This window comes from Balaenoptera musculus, chromosome 20 (assembly GCF_009873245.2).
Source record: "Balaenoptera musculus isolate JJ_BM4_2016_0621 chromosome 20, mBalMus1.pri.v3, whole genome shotgun sequence".
NCBI classification, from domain to species: Eukaryota; Metazoa; Chordata; class Mammalia; order Artiodactyla; family Balaenopteridae; genus Balaenoptera; species Balaenoptera musculus.
This window is the reverse complement of record NC_045804.1, coordinates 34,990,168-35,004,124: the sequence shown is the minus strand read 5'-3', so window position 1 is coordinate 35,004,124 and position 13,957 is coordinate 34,990,168. Positions and strand designations below refer to the sequence as shown.

Here is a 13,957-nt window from a genome sequence, read left to right as displayed (position 1 = left end):
AAAGAAAAATGGCTTCATTCAAAAGAACCTCGCCCCACCCCCCCACCGTGGAGTATCACAGGGTGAACCAAACTGAGAAGCAATTCTCAGCTACGGCTGCAACACTCAGGCCCGGAATTCTCTTCCAGCTGCCCGGGCTGCTGTTGTCATGGTAGTCTGAGGTTTCTGTGACTGGTTGATGTGTGGTTCACAGGCAAAATAACCACCTGGTAGACTGGAAGGGAAGGGGGTAGGGGGCAGATTTTTCCATTTAAATTCTACAGAGGCCTCCCAGCTACTTGCAGGTAAGGCCCCCCAAGAGCAGAATGGAAGCTGCTGCTGCTGATATTCCATTACCTCCAGAAACGTGTTGGTCCCTTTGGAATTACTGTAAAGAACCAGAGACTTATACGGGTCTCAGAAGACCACTGACAACACCGTATAGCTAAAGGGCAATACCTGAAACTCAAAAAAAGGAAGGAGAGAATATACCAGAACTGTTATGGGTGCCAGGACCTGATTATGTTTGAGTGCCACTTTCTGTTTTTTGCTTAACGATATTCATAGACTGAACATTTACTGAGCATTTACTATATGTCAGGCACTGTGAGAAGTACTTTATATTGATTGCCTCACTTAATTGCCACAAAAATCTTATAGGTATCTAAGATTAATATGATTCCCCTTTTCCCAATGAGGGCACCAAGACACAGAGAGGTTACTTAACTTGCATAACTAATACGCAAAGAAGCCAAGGTTTGAACCCAGGTAGCCTGACTCAGACGTTACACTGTTAACCACTAAGTTATGTTGCCTTGTATCATCATCTGCTGCTATATTAGAATCAGAGGATGGGGGAGGTGGAAGGAACCTTTAATGACAGTCTAATCTAATGCCTCATTTGGATGGATGGATGAAGAAAAGGGAGAGCCTGAGAGAACAATCTTGCCCAAGATCTCACAGCTTGATACTTTCATTATCCCGGCTGCCAGCCCTCTCCTCCAGGGCTGCGTCTAGCATTTTCAAGCACCCCTTATGTGTAAGGCAGTAGGTGGCGTGTGTGGCAGGGAGGAGGTGGCAAAGTACAAAGTTAAGAGGCACTCGGTTTCCTAATCTGTAAAATGAGGAGTTGAACTAGAAAAACCCAGGGCCAAAGGCATTCGGAAAGTCTGTGACTCCAGGTCATTTAGAATCTTATTAGGAAACAAGACAATTACACATAAAAGTGCATGTAACCACAATAACACAGACCATATTATTACAAGAGTCATTACTAATTGCCAAATGAACAACGAGGCAGTGAGTACTACAGACGTTCAGTGGAGGGAGAGAATCCTATAGTCCAGGAAGACATCCTAGAAAAAAATACTTAAGCTGGTCTTCAAGAATGGGTAGAAATTGAATAGAGAAAAAGAAGCATTCTCCAGGCAAGAGAAATGATAGGAGGGGAGAAGGGGTAGGATTTACCACCAGTAGTACTGAGACCCAGAAAATAGTCAATGCCAAAAGGAGCTACCTAGGTCAAGCTCTGATAAAGAGGGCACAGATCTATCTAGACCTGTATCCCATATGGCTTTTTGCTACCCCATGGCTTTAGGCAAGTCACTTAATCCCCACCTTGATGGGATGTTGTAAAGTAAGGAGTCCCTAACACACAGTAGATCTTCAATAAATAGTAGTTAATAGCAGCAATGCAGATTTTTCATCTTGTGTTTTTCATCCTGGCACCAGTACCTCATCTGTACCATTCTTCTGCCCTCCGTAGTGAGCCTTACATTCCCATGTACCCCAAAGATCACAGGCTCTCTGAGTGTAGGAATCATGTTGGCTTCTCTCTATCCCTAACACCCAGGCTAGGCCTGGCATGTTGTTTGAAACACAAAAAAAATTATTGAACTCTATACAGCAACGCCACCAACAACCAAAAGCTATAGCTACACATAACAAGATGAATAAATCTTTAAAATGTAATATTGAGCAAAGGAAGTAAGACATGAAAGATTTATACAGAATAATTTTATTTATGTACATTTCAGAAACAGGCAAATCTAAATGTTAATGTACTGAATATACACCTTGGTGGTTAAAATATGAAGAGAAAGGAGGAAATTCCTATACAAATCAGGATAATGGTGACATTCAAGGGGAAGGTTGAGAATAACTGTCGGCTTTTAGAGTTCTGTCAATGATCTACATTCAGTTACTTGAACTGGGTAGTGGTTAGATGAGCAATTCTTTAAGCCATACATTTGTGTTCTATGCATCTTTTTCTGTATATTTCATAATAAAAATGTAATGTATATCCTTAAAATACAAAAAATATATATATATTATTGAACTGAACAATTAGTGTATAATGGTAGATTCCAGTCAGACCCCAAAATACAAACAGCCAAAGAAACAATGGTGCAGCTTTACCATTCCAGAGACCTAAGGAGTGCTGGTGCTCAAATAAAAACACAGGGGCAGGGGTTCTGCACCTACTTCTTGCTTCCCAGGGAGAAACACCCCACTGAAAAGAGTCCGGATTTTCACGAGGAACACAGGCTTGCAATCACCAGCGTCCTTGCTGAATGCTGAGGCACGAACGTACAAACCAATCTCAGGACTGGAATCTTACAGGCATTTGCAAACCACAGAATTAATTTTCAGGGTATGCCTCATAGCTCAAGTCAACATTTCCTTTTGGTATTTAAAGCAACCACACAGAAAGGACCACATTTGAGCAGATTTGTGCTCCAGCTGCCTGCAGTCCGCAGCAAAAAAACACAGATGATTCACTCGACTTGGTCCCTAGCAGTTCCTTTGGTAATAAATTGGTGAACAATTCTACCTATGCCCACCCAGATCATTAATTTTTCACAGACTGTAGGACAGGTCTGCCTCCCAACCAAAGAGTGTGACTTCCTGAACTCAATTCCTCTTGTTCATGGCTATAAATGATAGAGAGAATTCTTCTAAGCCCTAGAATGCTTGTAGTTCTTTCCCAAGTGGTGATCAACATGTACTGAATGACCACCATGTGCCTGGACCACCTGCAGACCACTGAGGTGCATATACACTTGTTTCCCCAATTCTAGTCTCTTCTTCAGCAGTTCACCTAGGATACCACGACATCTGCCATCTGAAAGCAAAGCTCTGGTCATGTCATTACTTGCTCAAAAGTCTTCAGTGATGGGACTTCCCTGATGGTGCAGTGGTTAAGACTCTGCACTCCCAATGCAGGGGGCCCAGGTTCGATCCCTGGTCAGGGAACTAGATCCCAGATGCATGCCGCAACTAAGAGTTTGCATGCCACAACTAAGGAGCTGGTGAGCCGCAACTAAGGAGCCCGCCTGCTGCAACTAAGACCCAGCGCAACCTAATTAATTAATTTAAAAAAAAAAGAAAAAGTCTTCGGTGGCGCCCAACTGCCAGCAAAATAAAGTCCGAACTTCTGTTCTCCCAACAACCTGGCTTCAGCCTCCTCTTTCAATCCATTTTCACACAGTTCTCAATGTTACCCAAAAGAATGGCTCCTCCCCACACACTCCTGGCCTCTACTTCTTTGTTCGTGATGCTCCTTTTACCAGCCTCTCCCCATCCATTTCCACACGTCTAGGTTCTTGCCTCAAGGTACATCTCAGTGTCACTTCTACCAAGTCTTCCCAGAACTTCTGTTTCTAGACGGACAGATCTTAAGGGGGGTTTTTTTGATCAACAATCCTTTGAGAAGCTAATGAAAGTTATGGAACCCTCCCTAGAAAAATATACATACACATAGAATTAAACATATAATTTCAGAAATCCCTTGAAGCCAGCCCATGGACCCCAGATTAAGAGCCCCTTATTCTGTCTCTATCTTAGAGAACTAACAGTTATTCGTTCAGATATTCATTGAAAATTTACCAGTCTTTAGGAGCTGTGCTGGGTGCTAGAGACACAAAGATGACGTCACAATTATCTCCACAAGTAGTTCACAGGCTAATGGGAGACATTCATCGTTATACTGTGATAAATGGTTTAAGATAAACACAAGGTGGGGAATTTCCTGGCCATCCAGTGGTTAGGACTCAGTGCTTTCATTGCCGGGACCCGGGTTCAATCCCTGGTAGGGGACCTAAGTTCCCACAAGCCATGCAGTGTGGCCAGAAAAAAAGAGAGAGACCACCCAAGATAACCATAAGGTGAAGGACAGTCATCCACTGTGTCCACAGGGGATAGGTCCCAGAACCCACCTCAGATACCAAAATTCAAGGATGCTCAAGTCTCTTATATAAAATGACATGGTATTTGCATATAAACTACTATACTTTAAATCATCTCTAGATTATTTATAACACTTAATACAATGTAAATGCTATGTAAATAGTTGCCAGCGTGCATGAAGCAAATTCAAGTTTTGCTTTTTGGAACTTTCTGGAATTTTCTTCCCCGAATTTTTTTTTTTTAATTTATTTATTTAGTTTATTTACTTATTTTTGGCTGTGTTGGGTCTTCACTGCAGCACACGGGCTTTCTCTAGCTGTGGCATGTGTGGGGGGCTACTCTTCATTGTGGTGTGTGGGCTTCTCATTGTGGTGGTTCTCTTGTTGTGGAGCACGGCCTCTAGGCACATGGGCTTCAGTAGTTGTGGCTCACAGGCTCTAGAGCGCAGGCTCAGTAGTTGTGGTGCACGGGCTTAGTTGCTCCGCGGCATGTGGGATCTTCCCGGACCAGGGCCCGAACCCGTGTCCCCTGCGTTGGCAGGCGGATTCTTAACCACTGAGCCACCAGGGAAGCCCTCCCCGAATTATTTTTGATCCGCTGTTGGCTGAATCCTCGGATGTGGAACTGTGGATACAGAGGGTTGACCATACAAACTTCAAGAAGGGACAACTTATGGGGGAGTGGCCAAGACGGCTGAGTGGGAAGACCCTGAGCTCACCTCCTCCCATGGGCACACCTAAACTACAACTATTTATAGAGCAGCTATAATGACCTGGGGAATGATCTGAAGACTAGCAGAAAGGATCTTCTACAACTAAACGTATAAAGGAGGAACCACAATCAGATGGGACTTGAAGAGCGCCCAGAAAACTCCTTTACGGGTCCTTTACGAGAGGCCCTTAGCTGTGAGAACTCACACCATTCACTCTATGGAGACATGCCATGTGGATGAGCATTGTTTCGCCTCTATCTAAAGACTCAAGTTGGAACCTACAATGAAGAGTTTGTACACGGAGGCTTTGGAAGAACCAAGCCGAACACTGACTCTGATTAATGTGACTGCAGACATTCCTGAGCTGGATGTTGTGTCCGTAGAGGCTGACTGGCCCCCTGCTCTGGAGGACTAGCTTTCAAATTTGGAAACAAAGAGTAGGGTTTTGTGGCACGATGTGGACATCCATTCAGTATACACTGTAAAATGGTTGTTGAACCACCATAACGGTGTCTTGGAAACGATTTGGATCATGTTGATCTACATATTTTAAATTTGTTGTAACATCTCAGGAGCTATACATGTGTATATTTTGTGTTAAGTTGTTCTAAGGGAGAAAAAAGGGATGACTTATGAACCTATTATCTCCCCGACTAGAGTGAAAGTTCTTGAGGGTAAAATCCTCGAGGGTAGTATCGTATCTAGTACAGTGCACCCCACCCCATTACATATTTTGTATTCGTGCAATAATAGAACAGAGCCAATGAGACAAAAGAGCAAGTTACAGGCACAGTCCCCACTGCCATCACCCACATGTGCCAGAGGCCTCTGAGATCCAGTTAAGGTGGTCCCAACTTTGAACAATTATGCTGTACAAATTGTACCAGCCTAATTTATGGTTTATCTCACCCTGACTTGATTCAATCTCTGAGCCCATGAGGAGAAGATATCATAAGATGTTCTATCTTACAAACTCTAAATAGTTTCTTTTCACCAAGAAACACTGTAATCTAACCACATTCCTTTGGAGATTTGCTGTAGACGTGGTTCACCTGTCACCCTTCCTGGGTGGTCGACAGATAGCTCATCTGTACCCCTCCAGAACTAACACTTCATTAGTAGGAGATTAGGGCTTTCAAAGATCAAATAGCTGAGGGAAAGAAGTAAATAGTTTTAGGTTGGATATGTGGTTTTCTTTACAAAAGCTAAATTGATTGAATGTGTTTTTAAACTGGGCTTATTGGTGTATGTTGGAACTCTTCCATAATTTATTAATTCTGCCTTTACTGCACCTCAGAAATGCTCTTTAGGGAACTGATAAACACACAACAGTGTCTTGCGAACATTGCAAAAGAAGCAAAGGCGCCCGCTGTATGGTATGGGTCCTGCAACGGTGATTGTTCTCAACCTTTTGTTTCTTAAAACCCAACAATCACTCTGGCCCTAGGTTTCCACTATTTTGGAAACAAAAAAATGGACACTTTTAATGAGACAGATATTTATAGGTTTACATGCAATCTGGCTTTTTTTCCCCTCCTGCTAGAATAGAAAAACTAATTTTACTGAATTATGGTTTCTGTAAAAATAATTGTCATCCACTGGATACCAAAACCTCTCAATTAATAAAACTACAATATGACATATATTTTGCAAGATAGATAAGCTCACAGAATTATCTTCAAAAGCCGTATCTTACTGTATACCTTCTTTAGGAATTATGCCTTTTAATGTGACACAGCGGTCACTAACACAACTAATACAATCTGATGCTCACTGTTAACATTTTCCAGGGCACCTAGAGGAAAAGAAATGAGTAGATTTTTAGAAGTTCTGTTTCTGTATTTATTTTTTTACATGAAGTTTTTTCAGGACACAAATAACTGCATTAATATTTTGGAAAGTTAGTTTTATTGCACATTAAAGACAAGCAGGTGGGTGGTGGGGATTGAGAGAAACAAACCCCTGACACGTAGAGTTGACAGGATGGGACGGTACTCCCTCTTTGTCCACAACCTCTCAGTCACTGTGTTGGGGTACAAGACTTTCTGAGAGTCACTGGTGTAGAACGCTAGTGCTCAGAAGCAGAGGCGGGAGGCCGAGGGCAGGGTGGGCCTCTCAGCAGCCACCAGATGGATACAAGTCTTCAGGCTTCACAGCCTCTTCCTCCCTGACACTCTTCTCAAAGCTATGCTGCAGCTAATGTCTAGGCAGGAAGGAAAAACCAAAATGTCACCACTGTGAGCCCAATGGAACCCCACAGGGAACAAAAAGAACCTGCCTCCTAATTAGGCTGCAGCCTCAGAAGGAGGCCCAGCTCCTCACACAGACGGCAGTTGAGGGGTGTGAGGTAGAGATGCCTGGCCCTGAGGCTGTGTAATCTCAGGCTGGTCACTGAGTCGCCCACTCCACAGCCTCCAACACCTTCCCTCTAAGGACCCAGGGCACTTAGAGCAACCTGTGTCTTGGAATGAAGCCAACGTCCCCAAAGTGGGTTCATGATAGATTAATCCAATTCACCATTCTTAAATGGTCTACTTGCAACGCCACTGAAGGGCTAGCAGGAGGGAGGCAAGGGAAGGACTGACTACAGATAATTTTTATGGAAAAGTTTTGCAAAGATCCAGGTTTCCATCATGGATAGTATCCACTGAAATGAGCATTAGATTGTTTTCACTGGGGGCAACTAACTGTTCCAATTGAAACTATTAAAACTATTGAAACTATTGAAACTATTTTATAACCAAAGTATATTTTTATACTGTGACTTGCACCATTAAGTGAGAAACAACAGCGTGAGCAATTCCTCGTGCCAACTCAAAATACCTCTGCGTGCAAACACTTCAGCATTTAGACCACAGCACCCCCGAAGAAAGAAATTGTAGGAGGCCTCAGCACATTCCCTAGATAGTTCTGTCATCGATTCAAAAAGCACCCCCAACGCCCCGCACCCCCCAGCGTCCTACAGAGCAAATGCTCTTACCTTTCTGCCAACACACACAACTTGGCTGTCCTTCTCTTCCATTGCCTTATTCTCTCAAATCCAACTCCTGTGCTCCAGGTTCTAAAGTGAAACTATCTTGGCTAAAGTAAATTTGCTTAGGCAGTAACAATTCCCTCCACCCCACCTCCTTGCTTTTTTTTTGGGGGGGGGGGGACATCAAGGCCAAGAGAAGCAAAGGGACTACTTTACATTTGCATAGAGCTTTGTGATTTGCAAGCCACCCACACATCGATGATCTCATCCAGCCTCCTAACAACCCAATGAGGTAAGCCTACTCCCCCCACACTCAAATAAGGTAGGGCTACCTCCTAGGACTGTTCCGGCCATGGCACACAGTAAGCACACGAGTGCTAACTACTAGCCATTAGACACAGCAGATATTATTTAACTCATTTTTTTAGTGAGAAGCTAAGACTCAGAGGTTGGACAGCTGATTCCAGGCCTCTAGGAATCTGAAGCAAGCTGGGAAGACAGAAGGCCTAGTGCAGGAGTCTTTCCACCACATCAATACAGACCCTAACTGTTTAAAACTTGACAAGTACACATTTCCATGGCGGCTCAGCCACGCTGATAAGAAGGGAGCCCGAAGTCTTGATCCTGTTCCCAGTTCTCTGCTAGCCACGTGCTCTGAGCTTTAGTTCTCTGGACCTTTGTGTTGCCTTCTCCATAATGAAGGCAGACTCACTTTTTTTTAAAAAAAAACAACAAACAATGGAATGTCAAGCTTCCAGATGAAAGGCTCTGTTACAAGTACAAAGTATCATTTAATTACACGGCTGCTCCAGTTAGCTGCTTCCCAGCTCCTAACTCCCACTGGGTGGATTCTGAAACCACATAGGAGATTATGTCAAGAGGGGAGAACAGGAGAAACATTCTCTCCCTGAACTTTCTTAAATGGAAGAGAGAAACAAAATGAAAGGCCCATTTTCCAAGGAGGGGGCTGGGGCAATGATCTTTCCATTAAGCGGACCTGCATAAGAATCTATAGATTATTTAACGCCGGGGGTGGCTGTGGAATGAAATAAAGGAATCTTTGTGCAATGCCAGCCACAGTTCCCTCACTCTCTCCCCACGGTCAGGCATTTAACACAACTCTTTAATCATCAAGCTCTAATGCACCCCATCTGTGCACCGGTTGTAGTCAATGAAACTGCAGCCTGTGCTGACTTTGGCCTGGACTGTGAAGGAGTCTTTCTGCCCCAAAAGGGGCAGAAAGGAGGACATGAGGCCAACAGTCTTTTTTGCTCATCACTTGTCTTGTCCCAAGGCTCAAGAGCCATCCATCTGTTTATTTGACCATTAATTGAGCTCTTGCCATGGGTCAGATTCTGACCCAGAGATACAAAGCTAATAGGACATGGCCCCAGGAGGAAAAGGATGTGTAAGAACTCCTGTGACAGAGGAAAGAGGTAAAGAAAAACGGATGCTTTTGGCTGAAGCACAGAGGCCCGAAACACCCCTATCTGCATATTCAGGGAAATGTTGCTTAGTTCCAAGTGGTTGGAACATAAAGCAAGGAAGCAGCAGGGACCCTAATTCAAAAGCTAGGCTTTGCCAGATCATCCAAGGCCCTGTGTGCCAAGCCAAAGAGGTAAGACATCAACTCTGAAGGCCATTACCGTCCCCACATATTCCCTTCTGACCATTTTACAAGGCCCAGCTCAAATACCACCTCTTCCAGAAATTTTTCTTGAACACGCTCAAAGTAATTGCTCTCTCTTCTTTGAGAACTCAAGACTTGAGTTCTTGGGCAACTTGTATGAGTCTCAGCTTCTGCATCCATATAATATATGACTAACATCACCTACCTTAAAGGGTTCTTATGAGGGTTAAGTGAGATAATATTTATAAAGTGTTAAGTAGCAGTTTTTAGTACACAGAAGGTGCTTAAATACAGTTTATGGTTACCTCCACTTCTTACGATACACAGTACTTCTTTTCTTTTCTTTCAATAAATTTAGTTATTTATTTATTTATTTTTGGCCGCGTTGGGTCTTCGTTGCTGTGCGCGGGCTTTCTCTAGTTGCGGCGAGCGGGGGCTACTCTTCATTGCGGTGCACGGGCTTCTCATTGTGGTGGCTTCTCTTGTTGCAGAGCACGGGCTCTAGGTGTGCCGGCTTCAGTAGTTGTAGCACGTGGGCTCAGTAGTTGTGGCGCACGGGCCTAGTTGCTCTGCGGCATGTGGGATCTTCCCGGACCAGGGCTCGAACCCGTGTCCCCTGCATTGGCAGGCGGATTCTTAACCACTGCGCCACCAGGGAAGTCCCCACAGTACTTCTGGATATTAAAAAGATGTCTTGGCTTCTACTCCTCTGGAGATTTCCAGAAGTAGGACAACTCATATTTTCCCTGCAAGCTTCCAAAGCGAAGAGGACTGACTCCCCTCTCCTCTCACTGACATAGCCTCCCCACATCCAAACTTCCAGACTCCAGGGGTTCCCCAAAGATCCAAGAGGAATCTGAGACAAGATGAGTTAGCTGACAGAGGAGGAAGCTATAGGCTGGCTGGAACACAAATAGCACAGAGGAGAGTAATCAGCAGAAACCTAGAGAAGGGAAAGTGGGCCAGAGACCAGGACTCTGAGGGCTGCAGGGTTCAAGCCTTTTGGTAACCCTAGACCCGAGAAGAGGCCTAGAAGGAGGAGTTCTTCCATCTGCAGTCCTGATGTGAGAATCCCCACTATCAGACGTGGTTGTTCAAGCAGCTTCTCCACTTCCTGTCAGATCAGCCAGCTGGACAGGACTGCTCTGTAACTGCTGGTCCTTCCTCCCGCTCTGCCCGGGGCTACCGAGCCAGAGGCAGGGAAAGTGATGCCACCTTTTCTAGGAGTTCTTGTAAACAGATCAAGAACACTAAATTTTGTTTTTTTTAAACTTTGTCTGAGTCCGCATAAAGGTTTTTTTTTTTTACTTTAACGGCATGAAGTCCAGGTTCCGAAGACGGATGCATTTTAAAGCGAAAAGTCCCCCATGAGCTCTTTCTCCTTTTCCTGCAGCCTAGTAAAGCTGTTTCTCCTCCCTTGGCAAGGAGCTTGGGGCCAGGAGGGAGTAGCTCCCCTTTGAATGCTGCCTGAAGCAGCCAGTGTCTGGACTGCTCAACCGGACATTAGGTTTATTTATTTGTTAGTAATCCCCCCACCCCAACTTCAGGAAGCAGGTGCCAAGGCTCCTCAGGGAAAATGGGGTTCCAACTCTTTCTTCTGATCGTGACCAAACATCATGCCATTTCACCTCACGTAGAAGCCCGAGAGGTCCCGACAAGCCAGTGGGTCAGCTCTTCACCAAGCCACTTTTGGTCCTCCAAAGGCCACCCATTTTAGTAACTAAATCATCTGGTAACCTTCCCTAGGGGCTTCAAAAGCAATAGTCCCCTCTCTCATTTCAGCCATTAACCTCTCCTACAAGAGACCACCTTTCTCAGAATTCCTTTCTAGGCAGGCAGCACCCTACATCGCATGCATCTGCCAACACAGCCCAGGCAAGCTGAGTGCAAGGCTCCAACCCCTTTTCAGCCCCTCTCCCCTCTGGCTCGCGAGCCCCCAGCCCCCACAGACTCAACAGGGGTGACATTTACTTTCCAAAGTTACAGATTAAATGAGTACACGCTCCCCCTACCTCTGAGTTATTTCTCAGCTGAGTGAGACAGCCACGTGGGTCAGCCCTCCCTGGACAAAAGAAGGAATACAAATGTTCCGGGCCCTTTGGCAGAGCTGATAAACGTCTGCAAACCTAGAAGCCAGAAGTGCCCTCCCCCAAGGTAGGCAAGGAACGCCTGCAGGGAACATGTACCTTGGAAATAAGTTCATCATGATTGGCCAAGTGGGCTCTGCAGTGAATGCAGCTGTAGGTCCGGTGGCAAGAGGGCAGATATGCCTGGAAGGTCTTGGATCTTGTCATCTTCACCATTGGCGCTGCTGAGTGTGGGGTGAACTCTGGGGTGGCCCACGAGGCACTCCCACAGGATGGGTCGCACGGGAAACACCGGAAGACACAGGTAAAGGCCGTGGTTTGGCAGGGGGTGGGTGTGGGGCAGGCTCCACACACTGGTGATGTCTTCAGAGGAAGGACCCTCAAGCAGAGGTCTAGGGCTGGTTCTCAGCAGCCTGCAGTGCCAAGATAAGGAATATCATTAGCTGATGGAGCTGGGCTTCCTGTAAGGCCAGTACAGTAGAGTCCAACTGCCACCCGAGAGAGGGCAACGTTTACAGGATAAAATGACCCCCCTTCTCTGTTCTTACACTGTGCCAAGATGCCCTGTGAACAAGAAAGAAACCAATGGAGATCCCAACATTGCTGCAGTTCTAGAGTCGGAGGTTCAGTATCAACTCAGGGCTCTCAGGAGTTACCCTACCAACATCCAGCAAACCTGCATGATCACCATTCCTAGGGAGCCCTAGAAAAGGCCAGGCTTAAAGATATGCTACCTCCAACCCCAGGGAGAGGACTCCTAAGGGTACCCTTCTCCTGATCCAACCAAGATAAATGGCTTAAAAAGTTTAGTCTCTAGAGATTTGCTACATCAACAATCACAAGTGGATTTCTCATCCATTTCCAGATGCCAGGAGTCCTCCAGCACTCGAAACCACCATCTGAAGAGGCAACAAACCCCACACCACCTGTCGCTTATGAACTAAGCATGGGATACAAACGATCAAGTTCCCAACCAGCAGGATCCCTCGTGGCTAGCCAGTACTTCTAGGAGAAGTGACTCTGTTTGTAATACCTTGCCCAGAAGTAGATGCTCAGCACGTTTTTTTAAAGCAAGTAAATTAATGAAACTAATGGTATAATCAGGATCCTGCATCTAAAATTCTCAACGACAGTGAATCTGACCAGAATTTCTCTTCAACTCTCAAATTTTCCATTACTCATCCCACAGTACCAAGCATTTTTCCTTCCATAGCCTCAGCTTTTTTATTCTATTGGGAAAGAAGGACACTGAGATAGAGGGGTGGCTCCTAGGGCCACCTAGGGTATGTCCAAGTAAAGGTCTGAGGGCAAAACCCCAAGGTCTGAGATCCACTCTGCTTCTCTGTGGCTCACATACCTGAGGCTTCTGGACCTACCTATTCCCTGGGCTTCACTAACGGGGGTGGTGTTCCCGCTTGCCTACCTCCCAGGAGAGCCAGAGTGTTAATTAACGCCTGCGTCATGCTTTGAAGATAAAATTATTTAGAGAGACAGGGGAGGAAGACAAACAAAATCAGATCTTCCTTGCTGGATTCTGCCTGGGATCCATCTGGATGTTTGGAGAAAGCCCACAAATCATAGTCCTCTTTTTCCTCTGAACCTCACTGGAACCAAATCTTCAGCAGGGAAGCTGCCTTCTTCCCCGACATCCTTCCCACCATAATGTCACTGAAAGCCACTATACCCCTGGGACTCTGCATAGCTTCCTGAGTGGCCAACACCACTGGCCAGCACTAGGCTGAAGGACAGCAGTGGTCATTATCCTTTACCCTGCATGTCCCTTGAGGAGCTGAGCCAAGCAAGCTCCACATCCGGGGTGACCAATTAGACAAGATGTCCAACTGTTGAAGGGATTCAGACCTACAGGGGCCCAGGCATAATGTCTTCCCTGCTCGGTCTCCCACCGCTAATTTTTTTGTTTTTAAATAACTTTCTTTTTTTAATTAATTAATTAATTTATTTATTTATGGCTGTGCTGGGTCTTCGTTTCTGTGCGAGGGCTTTCTCTAGTTGCGGCGAGTGGGGGCCACTCTTCATCGCGGTGCGCGGGCCTCTCACTATCGCGGCCTCTCTTGTTGCGGAGCACAGGCTCCAGACGCGCAGGCTCAGCAATTGTGGCTCACGGGCCTAGTCGCTCCGCAGCATGTGGGATCTTCCCAGACCAGGGCTCGAACCCGTGTCCCCTGCACTGGCAGGCAGATTCTCAACCACTGCGCCACCAGGGAAGCCCTCCCACCGCTAATTTTAAAGATGAGTACTCAGATTAAACTGAACATCACAGAAATACTTCAAGAATATGGGGGTGAGAATTAACCTCCCCAGCTTTGCCTCGGAGTTAGGACTGGCCATAACAAGAGATAACACGACCCCTTGGATCAGAAACCCTG

The 13,957-nt window shown here is 45.6% G+C and overlaps 1 protein-coding gene and 1 non-coding gene across 9 annotated transcripts in view; one reads left to right on the top strand and one right to left on the bottom strand.

The window, feature by feature from the left end:
* Positions 1-13,957, bottom strand: part of YPEL2 (yippee like 2) — a 64,280-nt gene that overhangs the window by 30,020 nt on the left and 20,303 nt on the right. For 7 of the 8 annotated variants that reach the window (XM_036836462.1, XM_036836461.1, XM_036836460.1 and 4 more), the window contains one exon: positions 11,670-11,983. The exons of the other annotated variant lie outside the window; for it this stretch is intronic. In XM_036836462.1, coding sequence (XP_036692357.1) covers positions 11,670-11,786 — 117 coding nt within the window. In that variant the 5' untranslated portion in view covers positions 11,787-11,983. The remainder of the gene's footprint in view (positions 1-11,669; positions 11,984-13,957) is intronic. 8 annotated transcript variants of the gene reach the window in all.
* Positions 3,162-3,234, top strand: TRNAG-CCC. Its single transcript has one exon. It is a non-coding gene; the product is annotated as a tRNA-Gly (tRNA).